The sequence below is a fragment of the Nicrophorus vespilloides genome, unplaced genomic scaffold, assembly GCF_001412225.1.
Source record: "Nicrophorus vespilloides isolate i.1.1-1 unplaced genomic scaffold, Nicve_v1.0, whole genome shotgun sequence".
NCBI classification, from domain to species: domain Eukaryota; kingdom Metazoa; phylum Arthropoda; class Insecta; order Coleoptera; family Silphidae; genus Nicrophorus; species Nicrophorus vespilloides.
In genome coordinates, this window is record NW_017097496.1 from 1 (window position 1) to 22,100 (window position 22,100).

Consider the following 22,100-nt stretch of genomic DNA (forward strand, 5'->3'; position numbering starts at 1 on the left):
TTATTGTTTTTATCCATTTTCCATTTTCAGGAAAGAAAAATCAATGGAAACTTATACACAGAGTTTTCAGCAGTCATTAAACTATCAGATATTAATAATATTATGATTAATATTTCCTGTTTTTTATTCAAAATCTTGTAAAGTAAATTGAAATTGTTATTGTTTTCATTTAGTTAAGTGTAGTAGATGTGTACTCAAATAGGTCTCAATCCTTTTCCCATTTTCAGGAAAGAAAAATCAATGAAAAATTATACCATAGAGTTTTCAGCAGTCATTCAACTATCAGATATTAATAATATTTGATTAATATTTCCTGTTTTTTATTCAAAATCTTGCAAATTAAGTTGAAATTGTTATTGTTTTCATTTAGTTAAGTGTAGTAGATGTGTACCCAAATAGGTCTCAACAGCATTTCCCATTTTCAGGAAAGAAAAAGCAATGGAAAATTATACCACAGAGTTTTTTGATTCAAAATCTTGAAAAGTGTTAAATTTCCTAGTAAGGATTGAAAAAAATGGATTTGGTGTTTGAATTAAATGTAAAATGTTTATAAGGAAACCTTACCATGTAACCATCGTACGTCCAGGATCCGAACTTCATGAAGCACGTCTGCTCGTCGAATGGGAAGTACTCGACGTCGATCTCGCAGAAGGATTTGTAGATGGCGGGAGGCTTCCAGACGACCTTTCCAGTGTGATGCAGGATGGCTTTGGTCATGATGGTCACCTCGTAATTCCCGTCGGCGCTAAACGAACGAACGAAATCAATTAAACCCATCCAAAAGATTAACGGATATCCAATTTACTTGTTGTAAAGGACAATGTCCGGTAGCCAGATGTGTTCGGAAGGAACGTGCAGCGTTTCCACTCCTCCATAATCGTCCGGATTCCATTTCAATTTATAGTCGTTCCACTCCTTAAGATCAACAACAAAAATAAGACATTTTGGATGCATAATTTCGCTTTACTCACCTGTTCCACCCACACGTTCGTCGTCATAATTTGACTTTTCAGATTCTGCAAACATAAAACGAGAACGAAAATTATCGATTGTGTAATCATCGGGTATTTTCATAATCTCACGAAAAGGATGTTCTTGGTGTTGGGTTGGGAGGCGCGGTTAGCCCGAGGGTTTCAGTTACGGTCATCGGATGCATAATTTGCGCGGCCCTCAAATAGTTTAAGGACCATTAATTCTGGCGAATTTCCATTTTAATTATTCCAGCTTTCACCCCAATTACGACATACACAACAAACTGCGCCTTCTTCTCTCTCTCTTCCACGTTTTATTTTCGTTTTTTTTATTCCACCAAAAGAAACCAAAAATAAAATAATTAAGGGTCTAATCGATTTACAAAATCCACCCCGACGCGTGGACCCTGAGGGTCTGTCGGGGGATTGCACCGAAAGCAGAAACTATTCCGAAAAGCTTTTACCGTGAGATTGTTTTGCGAGTTATGCAAGAGGGGAGGAGGTAGGTTCATGGATGCCTGGGATATTGGAAGATGTTGGAGCCCATGTAAATTGGTGAACCAATTTAAACTTTTCTGCAGTGCCATTGTTGAGCGTGTTTGCGGAGATAACGCAAAGATGAATATTTATTGCGGCCCAAATATATATCCACCTTCAACCTCTCATTTTTTCCCGGAATACAACCCTCAACAGTATTTGCTTTTATTATTAAACAGAAGCAGCTGATTCTCCTTCTTACTTGGAATTCAATTCATTAAACGTAATCCATCCATCATCTCTATCTATTTCAATCAAACATTTCATTCATCTTATTTCTTTTCGTCTTTTCAACATTTACATAGCAATAGTTTTAAATCAGCTTTAAATCATTAATCATCATTCTTATTTCCTTTTTTTTTGTTTGTTCTTCTAATTTGCAAATGGATTGTAAAGGAATTTTTGTTGCAAATCATTAATCACGATGATGTCTAGACGCCTTCTGCATTCTGGGACACAAAAGTTTTCACAAGTCAAGGAAAATAAGAGCGCTCCTCTTCCTCGACAAGGACTAATTAAACAGCACAATAATAAAGAGTCCTGACGCGCATCGATTTTTCTTCCATCTCTACCACCCCCAAAACAAACAAACAACTTTATTCCTTTATAGCATTTAATCCGCATCCCACCCGCATTATCTTAACGAATAATTTGAAAATTTAAACTTATTCGTTTTCCCCCCTTGAAACTAGTTTACTTTAAATCCTTTTTCATTATAATAGCCAATTCCGGAGAGTTTCTAAGCGGATTCCAACTTCCCGTTAAGTCTTAACACTTTCCAGCACTTCACAAGAAAGTTCCAACAATATCATCGAGTTTCTCACAATCAAAGAACCTATTCACAATCATTGATTTTCTAAACATCTTTAACATTTGTTAAAGTCTAATTAATTATAAACATAACTAATTGATTAAATTGAATATTTTTTTTGTTTTTGGAGGAAGAAAGAAGATTTACAACTTCCTCGTTAAATCTTAACAATTCTGCAACGATTTCCATCACTTCACAAGACAGTTCCAACAATATCATCGAGTTTCTCACAAACCAATGTTTATCACAATCAAAGAACCTATTCACAATAATTGATTTTCTAAACATCTTTAACATTTGTTAAACTTTAATTAATTATAAACATAACTAATTGATTAAATTGAATAATATTTTTTTTGTTTTTGTATGAAGAAAGAACATTTACAACTTTCTCGGTAAATCTTAACAATTCTGCAACGATTTCCATGACTTCACAAGACAGTTCTAACAATATCATCGAATTTCTCACAAACCAATGTTTCTCACAATCAAAGAATCTATTCACAATAATTGATTTTCTAAACATCTTTAAAATTTGTTAAACTCTAATTAATTATAAACATAACTGATTGCTTAAATTGAAAGAAAAATTCAATAAAATTTTTCAATAATTTTGTTGTTGTTGGACGCAGAAAGAACATTTACAAATTTCTCGTTAAATCTTAACAATTCTGCAACGTTTCCATCACAAAAAAGTACCAACAACTTTTCCAACCAAAGTTTCTCACAATCACAGAAACAATTCACATTAAATGATTTTCTAACATTTGTTAAACTTTCATTAGTTATAAACACGATTGAAAAATTGCAATAAAAATTAGTAACAAAATAAAAATTAGGTAGAAAGATTTCGGTCAATATTTTTGTCTTTTGTGTAGAAAAAACAGAAAGAAAATTTTACAGATTTCTCACATCCGATATTAACTGATTACATTTACTTCCATTCGCCAAGTTTATCCAATTTCAGGTCCGCCTTTGATCGATTCCTTCTGCTTCTTCGAACGCAAGAAATATGATGGCTTTGCGATTTATTTACTCGCTCCAAATATGTACTAACTCAACTGTTACAACATTTTCTTATATTTTTACATTTCCCCACATACATTCCCGTTTTAACATTTCAAATTCGAGATTACACTTATACTTTACTAAGTATAGTATTTCATTTTTATTAAAGTTGTGTTTTTTTTCTTTCAATTTCTGAATAATGAATAAGAAATGTTTCGAAATTAAGTTCAGAAAGTTTCGTTGTAATCTTTGTTGTGTAATGAAATTGCATTACAATTATGAAATAATAAACGCGTTTCGGTGTAGATGCGGTTACATTAAGTATGTCTGACTGTAAGAGTAATTTAAACTTCGAGATTAAATTTGTGCGTTGCGATCGTTCCGACTTGTTATCTTTTACACAAACGCGAATTACAATTTACATTTTGTATTATTTAAACAAAATAAAAATCATCATTTATCAATTACATTTTCAACTTTACTTAACACAAAGCTTCAATTTCCACTGCACGTGATTTAATTTCCATTATTTTACAGTTTTATATTGGAATTATGAGTTTTTATGGATCTATAAATAATTTATATATAATATATTATAACCAATTTATCTTGCAATTAATACTTGTGAGAAATGACTGTAAATCGTTCAAATTATATAATATTCATGTAATACAATCAAATATTGAATGCATTATGAATTAATAAAGTCTATTTTTCCATTTCGTCGTCAATATTTTTAATATAATTAAAATAAAAATATTTGAAAGCTAATTAAAATAAAGAAAAAAAAATGATTATTTTTCTATTATTATTCTAAAAACTCATATTATTATTAATTAAAATGTAAATTAAAGATGTCTTGATTATATAACATATTTGCTCGCATGTGGGATTGAAATTCGGTTGAGTCTTTAAGTATCAGTTAGTGGGGACAATCACTTGTACGTGTTATTAGTGTAATCATTGCTCTGTAAACTTTCTGGAGAGAAGCTTAAAAGCTAAATGTTCATTAGTTTTAGCACATCGTACCAATTTTAATTGCTCCATCGTATCAACAGATTGATTGCAACGATAACAAGGTAAATTTTGTTGTTTAAAAGATTATACATTTATTGGGTAAAGTAAAAAGTTTTGAACGCTTTTCGTTGGATGGCTTTAGTGAGCCATATCTCACGATGTATACGTTGCATCTTGTCTTTTTATATTGCGACTTAAAGGCGACATAACGCTTTATAAAAAGTTCTTGGATAGTTTTGTGTTTAGTGAATCCAGTTGGGTGTTAGAGCGCTCCAAAATAGAGGTAAAAAAAGAGAAAATTCGATACATTCTTCAGCAAGGGGAAAAGCGGAGCTGTTGGCCAAACAAAAATTGTGTTGTTTATAGTCCCAAAGCAGTATCGAATGCAACAGCAAAAGCCTTAGTTCCAATGATTCAGTTCTGGTAATATGGACATCGAAGATGAGACACGCATTGGTAGGCAATCATCAAGAATGTTGATAAAATGAGAGTACTTATTCCGTTTCAAACCTTCATGTATGGGACAAAACGCTCAGAACTTTTTACTTCACCAATATTATAAGAAATATTGACCATTTTCTAAAATATATTTGAAATTATCATATACAATTATGAGGATAAATTGATAGAACAATTAGTTTAAAGATTTTGAAAATTTACTATTATTTTTTTTTATAAATTGATTAGATAATACAAAAAATAAAAGTAAAAGCAAACAATTAGTGTAATTTTTCAAATTTTTCATAATTGTTAACTTTGAAATACTATGAAATCTGTTTTTGTGCTGTAGATAAGGACCGTACAAAAAAAATCGCATAAAAAAGGACCGCACAAAAACAGCTTCTACTGTGTTGCAATTTAAGTTCAATTTGTCCACTCTTTAGTTAAATATGATAATTTATTGTAGTTTACAGAAATATCTTAATAAAATTTGATTGTATTCTTTGTATTTAAGTAAGTTATGAAAATTAGCTTTGCTATACTTGTCGAAATGGAAAATAATTCAAATTGAAATTACAAATAAACAAGTTACAAATAAATTTCTTATGTTATAAGGAAATTTGTCCACGTTTCCTCTTTTATTCTTCTCCGCAATCCAGTTTTGTATTCTGGCCAGGATTAGATATCCAACTGGATGCAAAGGCGCAGTTCGCATCCATTCTTTGAACTTGGATTTGAAAAACCCTCGTCCTCCAACCACCGAACGGTCGCACAAAGTGTCTGCGACGTGCAATTTCCATACATTACGCGTTTAGTGTTGGATTACGGGCGAGCGACGAGCGGATCAGAGGAATCCAGGATTTTCCCGTCCCGCATTGTACAATGAATTACAGTTTTAATGAAGGACTTAATGCAATCGAGCGTTCTTACGAAACCCATCCCACTCCGCAGTAATCCACATTAAATCTCGGATGCGAAGTTATAATTGCAGCGGGAAATCCAATTTGTGCATTTCAAGTTAATGTATTGTACAATTATTATTATTATTATATGAAAATATACTGTTGTTGTCTGTTGGTCTATAAAGAGGATTTCGAAATGGGATAAGTTTGATGGGAAAGGAAAGTCTTTAATTAATCAATTAATTAATTAATCTTCGTGCTGGATGTGTCGCTGCAAGGATTAACGACGCCTCTCGCTCTTCCCTTATTTACCGAACGTAATTAATGGGTGTCCAGGATTCTTATGATTCGCGTTCTCTCCTATTTTTTATTTTTCCCTTCAGGATATCGGTTTTGTATCCTGGACAAAAAAATGGGAGCTTTTGCTGCAGCCTTTCACGAGTTGAGCGCAGGACATTTTAATTGCAATTTTCCGATTCAAAGCCAAAAGGATTCTGCTCTTCATCTTCGAAAACGTCCGCATCTCTAGACCCTTTTAATACAAGGGGAAAGTTGCACGGCCGAAGCGTAGAGAAAAAAAAGGGTGCCCCAAAGTTGAAATAGCTTTAAGCAGTCAAGTCAATTCGATTCGTGTTAGCGACGTGACATAAGTGATTTTCTTTTGATGACGCGGACGACGAAAGGGGCCGATTTTTCGGAGGAAAAAAGTAAAACGGGCAACGAAAAGCTGCTACGTCAAAAGCAGTTTGCGATACACGATTAATGTGCATTTTATACGAGCAATTATCCCTTTTTTTTCCTTATTTTTTTTTCCTTTCGTTGTTAAATTTTCCTTTGAAAAAGGAGCAGCTTTTAATTGGATGCGAATTTACGTAAATGTGCAGTAAAAGGAAGATGTAATTATTTAGATCAAGGAGGGAGGAAAGCTTTGTTTTTTAGCTTCAATTGAATTGTGTCCCTTTCTTGAGATGGTTTTATTAAGTTTTCGAACTTCCCCCCCCTCGCACTGATGATGAGAACGTTTTTCCCGTTTAATACTTTATGTATGCGTGCAATCAAAAGTCGCTTTTTTTCTTATTTTCCCTTTTCTTCTTCGTCTCGTCGCTTTTCTCTCCTCTTTATGGATTTATGAACATTTGGGGGAGAGTTACGATCCTGTCGAGAAAGTTTTCGCATATTTTATTCCCCTCGTGTCCGAACTTCGGTTTTACATTGTAAAATTTTCAATTCGGCTGACAAAAAAAAGTATCGGATGCATTTTTGATATTACATATAATACGACACTTCAATGCTCTTCAACGGATGTGACAATATGTTAGTTCTTTCGGAAGTTCATGAATTTTAAATATTGATACATACACTAATTAGTTCAATTACGAATTACAAAAAACGAGCGACGTTTCGCATAACGAGTGAAGATGAGAAGAGAAGTCCCGGATTTGAATATGTTTCAATATAAGTGTATTTCACTATAAGAGTAAAAATCCGGATAAAACTCGTTAAGCAAGGTTCTACTGTATATCCACATTAAACGTGACATGACACATAAATTTGTGTCAAATGTAACTACTACAATGGAACTGTCACACATGTCACAATGAACTGTCACACATGTCACATTGAACTGTCACACATGTCACATTGAACTGTCACACATGTCACATTGAACTGTCACAATATACTTACGTAGTTGTGCATTGACAAATTAAGTAAAATCCAATTATTTTCAACTTTAAACTAAAAATCAATTTGTTATATAATAAGGATTTTCGTTAATTTCTTAGATAAGACACTTTCACAACAAATAATTTACTTCATTCTATTTCTATTTATTACATTATAAGTAAATTTTTTTATTAGAAAATCGTAAATTTTCTTCATTGATTCAGAAACTGATGGAAAATCATCTGAGCAGAAAATGTACTTTATGGAATTAATTGAAAATTTTCACAAGTTTTAAAAAATTAAATTAAATATTAAAATGAAAATTCATGGATAATTAAAGTTAATTGAAAGAGCATTCTCTTCAATATTGACTCTCTCGCTTTCAGAGATCAAATGATAAAGTTAACTCCCCGCCCCCAACTTTACTTACTGATTTAATCAATTAATATAATCATTTATTCAAATTTAATCAATTCGGTCTTAAACGCTCCAGGCTATAGAAACAAATTTTTGTTTAAAATACTCAGAAATATTATAATTAAGTAAATTTAATTTATATTAAAATGTCATCAAATTATTTATAATAATGACTGAAATGAATGACTGAAAATAAATAATTTTTATAAAAAACAAGAACTTCTTAGATTTACTTATTAATTATAATTTAGTACTTAAAAATGATATTGTTGAACTACAACAGATTTTGCAAAACTTCTTTGATGAATTCAGTATACAGATTGAATTAATTATTTAGTATTATGAGATAAAATCTGGTATTTCATTAATTAGGGGTTTTTGAATATTTAAGTTTTCAGAAACATTAAGTTAGTATTAAATGGAATATGGATGAATTTTGAAGGGAAGTATATAAATATTGTTGTCATGTACAAGGTTAGGTTTAGATGGAATACGCCCCCTTTTGATGATGTTAGGATTGTTTATCGAAAAGTTTATATTTAGTATGTAGCATTAATTTGGTCTTGTATTTAAGTATTGTTGATGATATTTAACTTTTTTGGGTAGTGTTAATGTCGTGAGCTTATGGACGGAGGTTTTGGTGCGTCAGGGTAACTCCCCTTTGTGGCAAGGATTACGCCCCCTTCGGGTGACATGACAACGTAGGTCTTGTTGATCAGTTTCAGGAGGATGTAATATGTTTTTAGGACTTACGACATCGATGAGCTGCGATAGTTTGAGTCCCATTTTGACGGTGAGGCGATCGGAGTTGTTCCCGACGGGGCGGATGAGTCTGTTGTAGTTGGACAGGAGATCATCGTAGAGCCGTTTCGCATCGGGATTGGCGATGATCAGAGGCCAGAGACCAGCTAACAGTAACCATGCGAGCAGCAGCTCCATAGCTCATAAACCTGCAACAAGGTGGATGATGTGAGGAGGGGTGAAAACGATAAGGCTTAATTGGTGTATCGCGATATAATCCACTCCGCCACCTCCGTCTTCAGTTGAAAGATCGACGGAGATCGCTCGGCGGCAGGAAATGAGCGCCTGATTGATCCTTCCCGCTGCACCATCGATATTACCACCCACTCACCGTTCCGATCTATTTTATTATCCTTCCTCCCACATCACGAAAATGTTAAATTAAGTTTTTTTTTCTTCTTTGTAATTGTTATTTTTTTTTTGTTGTTTTAAATATGGGAATCGATATGTAAACGGGCTATGAAACGAGGCACTTGATAGGGACGAGTAAATATTTACCACTCAGAAGTCTGGGGGGGTTCTGTGCAATATCGATACCGGTGGTGCTTTTCCCCCCTTCATCCGAATGTATTTGATGTCGCTTGAATTTCAAACACGATCCGATATGTTTCAATTTTATATCCAAGGCAACAACACACGATCTCACAGCACCAGGTTTAACAAAAAAATAAAATCCTCACTGCGAAAACTTTTCATTTCCTTTCTTTGTATTTCGGTTTGCGTTAACTTTCTCTTTTCTCTGTTTGTGTGTGTGTTAGTTGTAGTTCTCGTTTTTCGGGAGTATTTGTAGTATGATGATGATGAACAAAGCCGAGGCGCCGAGTGAACGCCCACTTTTTACCCCCCAAAACAGAGATCGCGAGGATCTGAATGAAAAGGTCCTCAGACTGCGGTTCCCCGATCGATTCGCGCGTTCTCCCTTTATTTATTTGTTTAATTATTTTGCTTTTTTTATTTGGTTCGGTCGACGGTTTCCTACCTTTTACATTTTTTGCCCTCTTTTAATTTCTATAGTGATTGTGCGGTAGTAGTATCCATGTCTGACGGCGGCGACACGAGTGGGACGCAGCAGGATCGCAGGGCTGTGTGTGCAGGATCTAGCATCCCTAGCTACTGGGGTGCAGCATCCGTCCGTCCCTTCGAGTCTTCTTCGAGCAGAGAGAGAGAGAAAGAGAGAGGTAGGGTAGGCAGGCAGGCGGCGGCGGCGCTCGAACCGACCCGAAAAGCCGCAGTCAATACTGGGTCGGGCTCGATCCGGAGGGCGGATCGGAATTACTTATACCCACTACTCGCAATAACCGGCTCGAGCTCGTCGCATCCACCAATATTTCCGCGGCTCACCTCGACTCGATTAACCAAATCAGAACCAATTATATAAAGTGCTCGAAAAACTCGAACATCCTCAATTGCCTGCAATCAAAGGATGAATACGTGGACATGATTTTTATTCCAGATCATAAAAGTTTGGATATACTAAAGAAAACACAAAACAAATAAATCAAGGATTAGATAACATCACCAAGTCCTACGTAATGATTTAGTACGGAAACTACCAAAAACTTGAATCTTACACACACCTAAAATGTAGAACATATCTAGCACACACGATATTGTTATTGAAAATTATAACATGTATTGATGATAAGTTAACAACTGATTATTGCATCCAGCCGTTTATTCAAAGTGTTTGCAGCATAACTCAACAATTGAAAACGAAAGAACTTGTAGCACATTGTGGGATTAGAAATAAGTCCAATGGGATTTGGACTTACATTCATTATATGCATTAGCTTCAGCATTCAAATGTCTACATTTATTGATAGAAAGCTTAATCTATTTAAAAATAAGAACTATCAGAAAAACTCAACCATTCTCAATTGCCTGCAATCAAAGGAAGATGATTTTTATTCCAGATCATCAAAGTTTGGATATAAAAAGAAAACACAAAACAAACAAATCGAGGGTTAGATAACATCACTCAAGTCCTTCGTAAAGATTAAGTACCAAAACTTCCAAAAACTTGAATCTTGCACACACCCTACAATGTAGAACATATATAACAAATAAGTCTAATATGATGGATTATAATGTTATTGAAAATTATAACATTTACTGATTATAAATTAACAGCTGATTATTATATCTAACTATTTATAAATATATGTCAAAGGGATTGTAACATAATTCAAGAATTGAAAACGAAAGACCTTCTAGCGCATTGTGTGATTAGAAAGAAGTCCAATTGGATTTAGAATTTCATTTATTATATGCATTAGCTTCAGCATTAAGAAGTTTACATTTATTGATAGAAATCTTAATCTATTTAAAAACAAGAACTATCAGAAAAACTCAACCATCCTCAATTGCCTGCAATCAAAGGAATATGATTTTTATTCCAGATCATCAAAGTTTGGATATACTAAAAAAAACACAAAACAAATAAATCAAGGATTAGATAAAATCACCCAAGTCCTTCGTAAAGATTATGTACGGAAACTTCCAAAATCTTGAACACCTAAAATGTAGAACATATCTAGCATATTGTTATTGAAAATGATAACATGTACTAATAATAAGTTAACAACTGATTATTGCATCCAACCATTTATAAGTATACTTCAAAGTGTTTGCAGCATAACTAAAGAATTGAAAACGAAAGAACTTGTAGTGCATTGTGTGATTAGAAAGAAGTCCAATTGGATTTGGACTTACAATTATTATATGCATTAGCTTCAGCATTAAAAAGTCTACATTTATTTATACAAAGCTTAATCTATTTAAAAACAAGAACTATCAGAAAACTCAACCATCCTCAATTTCCTGCAATCAAAAAAACATGATTTTTTATTCCAGATCATCAAAGTTTGGATACAGAAAGAAAACACAATACAAACAAATCGAGGGTTAGATAACATCATCCAAGTCCTTCGTAAAGATTAAGTACCAAAACTACCAAAAACTTGAATATTGCACACACCCTACAATGTAGAACATATATAAGAAATAAGTCTAATATGATGGATTATAATGTTATTGAAAATTTTAGCATTTACTGATGATAAATTAACAGCTAATTATTGCAACCAATTATTTATGAATATTTGTCAAATGGTTTGTAACATAATTCAAGAAATGAAAACGAAAGATCTTGTAGCGCATTGTGGGATTAGAAAGAAGTCCAATTGGATTTAGACTTACATTTATTATGTGCATTAGCTTCAGCATTAAAGCTTACTCTATTTAAAAACAAGAACTATCATAAAAACTCAACCATCCTCAATTGCCTCCAATCAAAGGATGAATACGTGGACATGATTTTTATTCCAGATCATCAAAGTTTGGATATACTAAAGAAAACACAACACAAATAAATCAAGGATTAGATAACATCACTCAAGTCCTTTATAGAGATTAAGTACCAAAACTACCAAGAACTTGAATCTTGCACACACCTACAATGTAGAACATATATAACAAATATGTCTAATATGATGGATTATAATGTTATTGAAATTTTAACATTTACTGATGATAAGTTAACAGCTGATTATTGCAACCAACTATTTATGAATATTTGTCAAATGGTTTGTAACATAATTTAAGAATTGAAGACGAAAGAACTTGTAGCACATTGTGGGATTAGAAAGAAGTCAAAATTTATTATATGCATTAGCTTCAGCATGCAAATGTCTATATTTGCAAATAACAATTTTAACATTTAGTATTTTAATCTATATGATATCATGTTCGAGAAAAGCTTAATTAGTTTTAGTTTTTAAAAACTATACCTTTCATTTCATTAAAACTCACCAAGTTTCTAACAGATACAATCATATCAAAATTAATTCAAAACTTCGGACATATAAATAATACTTTATATTAATGAAAGCTCCAAGAAATTCACTTAAAATTATAGATTTTTTTTGAATTGTACAACATCAAATACAAAAGTAATTAAATCTATCAATTTCAGTTATGTATCAAATCTTTATAATTCATTTCTTCTCCAAGGATAAAAATAAACTTGTAATTCAATACTATCATCGCAATTCTCCTCCCCCATAAACAATTCCAAACTAAGAACGTGAAGAAACAGCTTAACACAGTACACAGACATTGATGGATCGTCCATCCTTGTATCTAGGAAGAATCAATTGCTCGCTTCCGGCATAATTTTTATTTACAGCTCCTCGGAAAGCACCAACAAAGGCACGAGCCTAGCACGAGCTTTCCAAGAAAGGGGGAGGTAGGATGAAAAAAAAAAGAGAAGGAGAGATGAGGGAAAAGTCAAGGAAAATGTCCGGAAGCGAGATCGTGTAATGAGATCGCACTTCAAACGCGCATCCCAAGTACCTTTCGAACAAGGAAAATAATATACACCTGAACATTACAAAGAGGAGAAGAGACGCGATATTTTCCAATCCCATTATTTCATTACCATCGCAAATGAACGTTTCTTCTTTTTTTTGAGTTCTGCATCGAAGGAAAGAAGGATGATGCAGCGTTTTTCTTTCTAAATGAAAACGGCATGATTTATTTGTCCCGTTCCATCTTTCGCTCTTCGCAAGGATTATGACATCATTAAGATTGTTATTAATAAAAATCGTTGTCTTCAGAATTAGCGCCACCGTTAACGAGCCGTTAAATCCTCTTTCATGCGCTTTTCCGCTGAAATTCATTAAGTTTTCCTCAGACAGTTTCTCTCCACTGGTCTTTTACTGATCGTAAAACGTAATCCACACATACTCATTTCAACATGATTAAAGAGGATTATCTTTCTTTCATTCACTGTATATATCATGTTAAGTTTAACGATTCCTTACAAATTTAATAATTCAGTCATCACCTACACCAATGTAAGCTTACCTAAACCTAACCCATTTTTAAAGAGAAAGTTAGTAAAGTTTTCTTTTAATAACTTTCTCTTCCACGTTTCATATTTTGTACTTTTCTTGAAGATAAACTCATTGTTTTCTTGATTGAACCTAACCTAACTTTTTCTAACCTAATTTAATGGAAATAACCTATTTCTAGACACATTTGTTATATAATCTTACATATTATCGAAATCAAATATTACTTAAACAAATTTCAAATATTTTATTTAATCATACGCTAGTAAATGCAATAGGCAATCATTTACTTATCTTCATAGGCTATAAATAAAGAGTAAACTTATAAAGTGTTTCTTCGATTTAAGTAAATCACAGGATAAAGTAAGCATTTTGTTTGTTCCATTCATCTAACTCACTGCAGGCATCATCATTTATTGATGGCAGTGATTGGAAACGTCTGTTACGTGGTTACGTAACAGAGGAGATCCGTCGGAATTTTTGTCATTCGAGCGTCGCAGCGAAAGGAAATAAATAATGGAGGGAAGAGCTACCGTTAGGGTCTCGTACCTTTGGAACTTGTTTGTTTCGTCGAGAGATGTGCCGTTGAAATGCGACGGTCCAGTTAAAAATGGATTAGGTAAAAAGCGCTAACGGCCAAAGCAAACAAACTTCCAACGGCGTTTTTTTTTTTACTTTATTTAACTTACTACTGTTTCTTTACACATACAAAAAACTGGACTAGTTTTTTTCCAGATTAAAACAAATTATTGAGACTTGTTGTCATTTTTGTTGCTTTTTAGGAAAATATGAAATACCTGAAACATGAGGAAAATTCTGAAAAATTATGAAATCCCCAAAGGAATACCAGTCATGGAATATAGTCATGTAAATTAATACTTTGATTGTAATTATGTTTCGGATAATTTACACTAATCAATGAAGGCAATTTTAATGAATGAATAATATTGCGTGACATGGGACATAAACATTAGTCAAGTGTACGAACTGTCACACATGATAATTACATAAAATATAGTATTGTCACTTTTGTTACCTTTTAGAAGAAGATGAAATTCGTGAAACATGATGAAAATTCTGAAAAATTATGAAATCCCCAAAGGAATACCACTCATGGAACATAGTCATGTAAATTAATATTTTGATTGTAATTATGTATTGGATAATTTACACTAATAATCAATGAAGGCAATTTTAATGAATGGATAATATTGCGTGACATGAGACATAAACATCTGTCAAGTGTACGAACTGTCACACATGATAATTACATAAAATATAGTATTGTCACTTTTGTTACCTTTTAGTAAAAAATGAAATTCCTGAAACATGATGAAAATTCAGAAAAATTATGAAATCCCCAAAGGAATACCATTCATGAATATAGTCCTGTAAATCAATACTTTGATTGTAATTATGTTTCGGATAATTTACACTAATAATCAATGAAGGTAATTTTAATGAATGAATAATATTGCGTGACATGAGACATAAATATAAGACAAGTGTACCAACTATCAAACAAGATCATTTTTATTGCTTTTTAGGAAAAGATGAAATACCTGAAACATGATGAAAATTCTGAAAAATTATGAAATCCCCAAAGGAATACTACTTATGGATCATAGTCATATAAATTAATACTTTGACTGTAATTATGTTTCAGATAATTTACACTATTAAGCAATGAAGGCAATTTTAATGAATTAATAAAGTTGCGTGACATGAGACATAAACATCAGTCAAGTGTATGAACTGTGACACATGATAATTAAATAAAATATAGTATTGTCACTTTTGTTGCCTTTTAGAAAAAGACGAAATTCCTGAAACATGATGAAAATTCTGAAAAGTTATGAAATCCCCAAAGGAATACCACTCATGGAACATAGTCATGTAAATTAATATTTTGATTGTAATTATGTATTGGATAATTTACACTAATAATCAATGAAGGCAATTTTAATGAATGAATAATATTGCGTGACATGAGACATGAGACACTGTCAAGTGTACGAACTGTGACACATGATAATTACATAAAATATAATTTTGTCACTTTTATTTCCGTTTAGAAATAGATGAAATTCCTGAAACATGAAAATTCTGAAAAATTATGAAATCCCCAAAGGAATACCATTCATGAATATAGTCATGTAAATTAATACTTTGATTGTAATTATGTTTCGGATAATTTACACTAATAATCAATGAACGCAATTTTAATAAATGAATAATATTGCGTGACATGAGACATAAACATCTGTCAAGTGTACGAATTGTCACACATGATAATTACATAAAATATAGTATTGTCAAATATCAGACAAGTGTACCAACTATCAAACAAGATAATTTTTGTTGCTTTTTAGAAAAAGATGAAATACCTGAAACATGATAAATATTCTGAAAAATTATGAAATTCCTCATGGAATAACAGCAATTATATATCTAATATAGTCATGTTAATGAAATTATGTTTCGGATAATTTACAGTAACAATTAATGAATGGAATTTTAATGAATGAATATAATATGAGAAGCTTCATTTGCGATTCCTATTAATATACGAACATCGACAGATCTATAATGTATCGCACACTTACTTTCACGGAATAACACTCAGCCGGAGTTAATTTAATTATATTTGCGAATACCCTTCGCATCCAGCGATGTATGCTCATCGTGTCTAGACGGGACAAACCACCCCCCAATTTCTGATTCAATACAACTTCCCGAAAACATTCCTCGATCAAAACGCGAAACGACAGCCGTTTTCAATTCCCCAAATTAAATTGATTACATCCTGATAACAGTGATATTGATGTAATTAAGTAAAGTTTTCTGCAAATTTTGAACGTTCGTGATACATGAAATTAGTTAAAATCAATCAAAACAAATTAATTTAGTAATTCGGTTTAATTAAATTAATTAAATAAATTCAATAATTCGTAAATTGGTCAATTATACAATAAAATGATTTCATGAAATTATGTTTTATTTGTGTGTTTACAATGTTGAAGGTGTTATATAATCTGTGTAATATCCTAAGCCTAAGTCGATCAGAGAAATTGGACAGTTGGGGTAGTTTTTGGCGCAATGCTCTTCGGATTTGTCCATTCCATCTTTGTGCGCCTCGTGATAAGCCTTGTGATCTTCCGGTTCATATGGTAGGATTGTCTGCAGAGGGAACTTGAAGATGATCTTGAGAATCTTCTTGAAAATGTTGTCCTGTTCCCCTCTGAACAAATGGGCCGTATCGCACAGAGCCCTCAGGATGCAACTCCTCCCGTCCACGCCCATCCTGAAAGTAATTTATTTGATGAAACATAGAGGGTTAATGTATTGTTTGTTTATACGAGTCCATGACCAGCTCCATCCTGTGGTAGAGATCCCTGCGATGCCTCCTCCTGTTCACGTGCTTCGGTCCGAAGTTCTCGAAGTCGTTTAAAGCCGTGGTGCCGTTGGGCAGATCGTAGGCGATGCCCCAGTTCAATCCCTGCGTGTAAATGTCCGGTCGATGGAATATCATGGATACCGTTAAGCAAACTGCCGCCTATAAATTAGTAGTTCCCTTCTTGTGAAAAAAAATAAAAAACCTTTCCTCCCTCACCATCGGGAATTTCAATTTGTATCGCATAAAAGTTCACGAAAACCTCTTCCTCCGTCTCCATCACCCACTTTGTTCGCTCCTCTTTCTTCTATTTACTTACAGACAAGCTGGAGCCTTCTGGGAAGGCGACGTATCTCTTCCGTCGGGATAACTTAGCGTCGTCATCCTTGGAATCCGCGAAATTTATATGCGACATAAAGAGACCTAATAGCAGCACCAGGACGAAGATATGCGTCTCCATTGCGTCTCAAAAGGGAAATAGAACTCCTCCGTCTTCCCTCACTGCCATTCCACAAGTATTGTTATACGGTGGATTCGAAACAAAAGGCCCGTGATAATTGCTCGGGTAAACACGGCCGCCGCCGTTACAGCTGTAACGGCTTCATTAAGAAAATTTAATTAAGCAAGATTCGGAAATTTCCCTCCGCTTTTTTGAATAGAGAATTAGTTTTAAGTGCTCTGCCTGCACCGACAAAATTGAATTAAAGTAATTTCATCAATCTACCGAAGTTTATCTCTCATGCTCCAAAAGATATATAAAATTAATCAAACTTTTTTTAATTTCAAGTATTGCTATATCATTAAAATCATCATGTTTCAGGAATTTCATCTTTTCATAAAAGACAACAAAAGTGACCATGTGTCTCATGTCACGCTGAGTGTGGACGCATCTTTGAACTAAATTTTGCTATAATTGATATAAAAACTAAATTATTATTTACTATAAACTTTTAAAAGTTTTCTTAAGAATCTTCATGATTATAAACTATGGTTCCTATGTATTCAAAGACTTATAGACATCCGTAACCTAGCAACGGTAGCAATGAACAACCTGACAGTTAACAACTGTTGTAACTTGATTATTTTTTTTTATTCCATAACTTATTTTGTATCGACATGTAATTTGGGTTATAATTTACGGCAGAGAAAGGAAATCTCCCTTGAAATTCATAAGGATATGATGCAGTGTCGAGTCCATCAATTTTTACAACCCTTCCCAAAGCAATTTTCTCCACGTTTCTTTAGCTACATAAAACTTTATCACTTCGGCAAATTATATCGCAGATATCGCATTTTAGCGAGAGTCATAATATTTTTATACATTTTTCTGATAGAAATTTTTTACTAAATTAACTAAGTATTACCACCAAGATTTAGACAAAATAACAACATTGAATTTTTTTTATATTATTTTGTCAATTTAAAACTTATAATTAATTTTATTTATTACTTATTTATAAGAGAATTTAGAGTTAAATAAGGATATGATTGAATATGATTTTAAGCTTCAGCTGATGCAGAATCCTGTGTAAACATTAAGTAAATGCAGAGCATCGATCGGGATGAGTTAATAATCTAGCACGGCAGTTTATGCAAGTTGCGAACAACTGAACTTTACGTAATAACGGCTATTAAGTAATATAATAAGAAAAGTTGGCGCGTGGGTGTAGGAGCCGCGAGTCAATAATGAAAGTTCTCGGTTAAATAAGTGAAACGGAACTTTTGCGCTAGTTTTGCGATGCACTCGTCTGATATTCTTTCTCTCCTTCAACCCTAACAAAAAAAAAACGAAGAGAAATAAAGAGAAGAGTAACAAAATATAGAAAAAAAACTTTAATAAAAATAGCACACACGACGAATATTTTCGCAATGATTTATTGAAATGGAAGCGAGCAACAGCAGAAATACAGCACATTTCAGGTACATTTATATACGTTACCATATTCAGCGTGAGCGCAGTCCATATATTTCTCTCATCTTGTCACATTCTCCGGTTTATAAACTATAAGTTTGCAAAAAATATAAATAAAAATAAGTTTTATTTCTTTGGCATGTACATTTTTGTTTCGTTTTTTATGGTTCGAAGCTACGATAGGTTCTTGATGAACGGCGGGGCATAGTTCGTGAATCCTCCAAGGGCCAAATCGAGGATCGAGAAGGAACATCCGTTGAAATTCTCCCAGCATCCGTCCGATCCTTCGCGCAATCCCACTTGATACGCCCATTGGTAATGCTTATGGTCTTCGGGTTCTGAATCCATAATCTTCTGCAACGGGAACCTACAAGAAAATGGATAATTAAATTCTATAATTTGATATCAAAATTAATCATTATACCTGAATAGAGTTTTGAAAATCTCTTCAAGAACTGTGCCCTTCCTCTTGAACAGGCTTCCCGTCTCGCACAGAGCCTTGTAGATGCAACCTTTCCCATTATATCCCATCCTGAAAACAAAGGAAAAGCAACGATAACACGATTGTTTTTTTACAGCCCCCCGTTTGATGGTATTACGAATTCATTATCGTTTCCATTTTCTGATAAAGATCCCTTCGGTTGCGGCGCTTTATCATGTAATACGGCTTCAAGTAATCCAGCGTCGAGGTGATGTTCGGTAAATCGTAAGAGATGCCCCAGTTCATCGCGTAAGTCCAAATTTCCGAAGGCCTCATCGTCATCTGCGCCTGCAAACACAGCGCGATCTGATACAGGATATAGAAGATGAATTTAATTTCCGTTTACACCGAATCATTTTTACTTATAACTCACCGATAGGGTGGATCCTTCTGGGAAGGCGAGATGCCTTTTCCTCCTGGACAAGATTTCTCCATCGGCCGAAGACGTGTGAGTGAACGCGAATAGAAGCAGCAGAAGAACGAGAGGTACACCTTGCATGATGTTAATTGGAATAGGTATAAAGCAGACGGTCTTCGGGTATTTAGCGAAGCGAGTGACAATGAGGACCGCAGCTAAGAGGTTGTGTCAATACAGAATTAAAGAAGAACCTGTGACGCCTTCGAATCAGCATTGTTTTTCAGCGCCGGGGTTAGAAAAATCGATAAATATCTTATCATTTCGCTAAGATGCGGAGACTCGCAGAAGTTTATTGTGCCATAAATCATCGGGAAAAACTCATTTCGAGCAATAACCCGAAATTGTCTTCTCCCGGACATTATCCGAGCCCGGAGGAGGGAAAAATAAAGGAAGAGAAAACTACATTACTCGGATATATATTTTTTTCTTCTACTGTTGTGTTCGTTCCCTTCTGCCGTGTCCTTGTTTTTATTGCCGACATCTCTCTTTATTTGCGTCTCGATGTCGCGAAGGGAAGAGTAAATATTTGACGTTGCGATGAACCGTTCGGCGTGAACGGTAAATAATTAACGCGTTTTTCGTATTGATTGCCGACCTATCACCATCATTTGCTTGTGCCGTTGCGACCGAAAATGTTGATTAAAAGTTTAATCTTCGCGCTTTTGGTATCGGCGGTTGTTGGTGATGGAGCAGCTAGAAATGGGAGCAACGTTAAGTTGTCTAGGAGGAAGAGGTATCTGGTGTTTCCAGAGGGAAGTTCCTTACAATTAGGTCAGTATTATCGTGGATGCAACAACTTTATTTTATAAATAGTCTATTTAATAGTCTTTTGCTTGACAACTCCTATAATTGGATATGCTACAATCTTCACAATCGGCTGGACGGCGGCTTTGGCCTGGGAATTACCCTCAGATCCTCATATGCTTATAAGGAAACCAGGGAAAATAGTGAACGTGATTTCGAATCGTAAGGATGTCGTGAAGCCTATATTCAAAGAGAAACTAAGCCCCACGCCTATAAAGTACAAGGAAAGCTACAACTCACCCAACTACAAGATATCGAGTCGTCCAGCTTACTACTTCAATTCGTACCCAGAATTGAGTAAATACCAGACGATACCCACGTACAGCAAATACAACACGCTCAACATGTCTCCTTACAAGTCTTCGATTAACAGGAAGACGATCTACAGGAAACCCGTTTATCCTAAGACCGATTATTCGGATCCCACAAACTACTACTCGAATCCGTCATACCACCACATCCATCGGAGGACGCGCAGAGATCTCTATTCGAAGATCGAGAAGTTTTTCCAAGCGTGAGTACTTAGTTACGTTACAAGCTCTCGTCGCCCTTCGAGGGCGCACTTTTATACATATAATAAAGGGAGGAAGGAAGTTGGCAGTGTAAACATAGTTGCGATTGTTTGCAGACAAAGCAAGGATGGCCGCGCCTGTTTGCTGAAGTCGGTGTGCGAAGTCAACCAAGCTCCTCCTGACAAAGGCACTTTCCTCGAGGAGATCGTCAAAGTCATATTCAGGTAGTTGCAAAAAGAAGAGAAGAACGGAATCAATATCACTACTTTTTTTTTCTCTTTTCTCTTCTCTTTTACAGAGCTAAGCCACACGAGGACCACGAGGATGAGGACGAATACGATAAAGCCTCGAACAGGATACACAACTGCACCGAACTCTATCCAACGTGTCACTCCTCGGTTTGGAACATTATTTAATCCCATCTCAACAATACAAAAAAAAATACATACTATTTATTTTCTACATTCCCGTTTTATTTCATCCCTTAACTCATGCATATTTCAACTATGAATTCCCTGTAAAGATACCTCAGTTTGGTACATTATTTAATCCCAAAAAAAGTACACAAATTTCGAAATAACATTTTGATTTAAAACATCTATTTTTTTTAATTTCAGTTGTCTCATTTCATCCCTTAACTCATGTACACTTTATCTACTAATTTCATCAAAGAAACAAAATTTTTTATCTAAATTCTCTTTGCTTTACAATTGATTTCTTCTACCAGAAATTAGAAAAAGCACATAAAATCAATAATTTAGATTTTTATTGTTTTATTTCATCCCTTAACTCATGCATATTTCATCTATCAATTCCCTGTAAAGATACCTCAGTTTGGTACATTATTTAATCCCAAAAAAGTACACAAATTTCGAAATAACATTTTGATTTAAAACATCTATTTTTTAAATTTCATTTGTCTCGTTTCATCCCTTAACTCATGTGCACTTTATCTACTAATTCCCTGCATAAAGAATTCAGTTTGAGAAAATATTTCATCAAAGAAACAAAATTTTCTATCTAATTCTCTTTGCTTTATTTCATGCATTTACAATTATTTTCTTCTAAGAGAAAACTACATAAAATCAATAATTTAGATTTTCATTGTTTTATTTCATCCCTTAACTCATGCATATTTCATCTATCAATTCCCTGT

The 22,100-nt window shown here is 33.9% G+C and overlaps 4 protein-coding genes across 4 annotated transcripts; 1 reads left to right on the forward strand and 3 right to left on the reverse strand.

The window, feature by feature from the left end:
• Positions 1-531: 531 nt before the first annotated feature.
• LOC108560246 (acetylcholine receptor subunit alpha-like 1) lies at positions 532-9,721 on the reverse strand (the record flags this gene model as incomplete). The annotated part of the gene is made up of 5 exons (XM_017917706.1): positions 9,550-9,721; positions 8,523-8,719; positions 972-1,016; positions 806-915; positions 532-745 (listed from the first exon to the last, which is right to left on the reverse strand). Coding segments are annotated over exons 2-5 (555 nt in total), but the record flags the coding sequence as incomplete, so codon positions are not given.
• Positions 9,722-16,432: 6,711 nt separating this feature from the next.
• Positions 16,433-17,309, reverse strand: LOC108560241. Its single transcript, XM_017917700.1, has 3 exons — positions 17,137-17,309; positions 16,783-16,979; positions 16,433-16,727 (listed from the first exon to the last, which is right to left on the reverse strand). The coding sequence occupies exons 1-3, from the start codon at positions 17,275-17,277 to the stop codon at positions 16,433-16,435; spliced, it is 633 nt and encodes a 210-aa protein (XP_017773189.1). The 5' UTR covers positions 17,278-17,309.
• A 1,561-nt stretch (positions 17,310-18,870) lies between these two features.
• LOC108560242 lies at positions 18,871-19,709 on the reverse strand. Its single transcript, XM_017917701.1, has 4 exons — positions 19,584-19,709; positions 19,329-19,516; positions 19,154-19,261; positions 18,871-19,096 (listed from the first exon to the last, which is right to left on the reverse strand). Exons 1-4 carry the CDS (start codon positions 19,707-19,709, stop codon positions 18,904-18,906), a joined length of 615 nt encoding a protein of 204 aa, XP_017773190.1. The 3' UTR covers positions 18,871-18,903.
• Positions 19,710-20,260: 551 nt separating this feature from the next.
• Positions 20,261-21,360, forward strand: LOC108560243. Its single transcript, XM_017917703.1, has 4 exons — positions 20,261-20,399; positions 20,454-20,946; positions 21,061-21,168; positions 21,243-21,360. The coding sequence occupies exons 1-4, from the start codon at positions 20,261-20,263 to the stop codon at positions 21,358-21,360; spliced, it is 858 nt and encodes a 285-aa protein (XP_017773192.1).
• Positions 21,361-22,100: the final 740 nt, after the last annotated feature.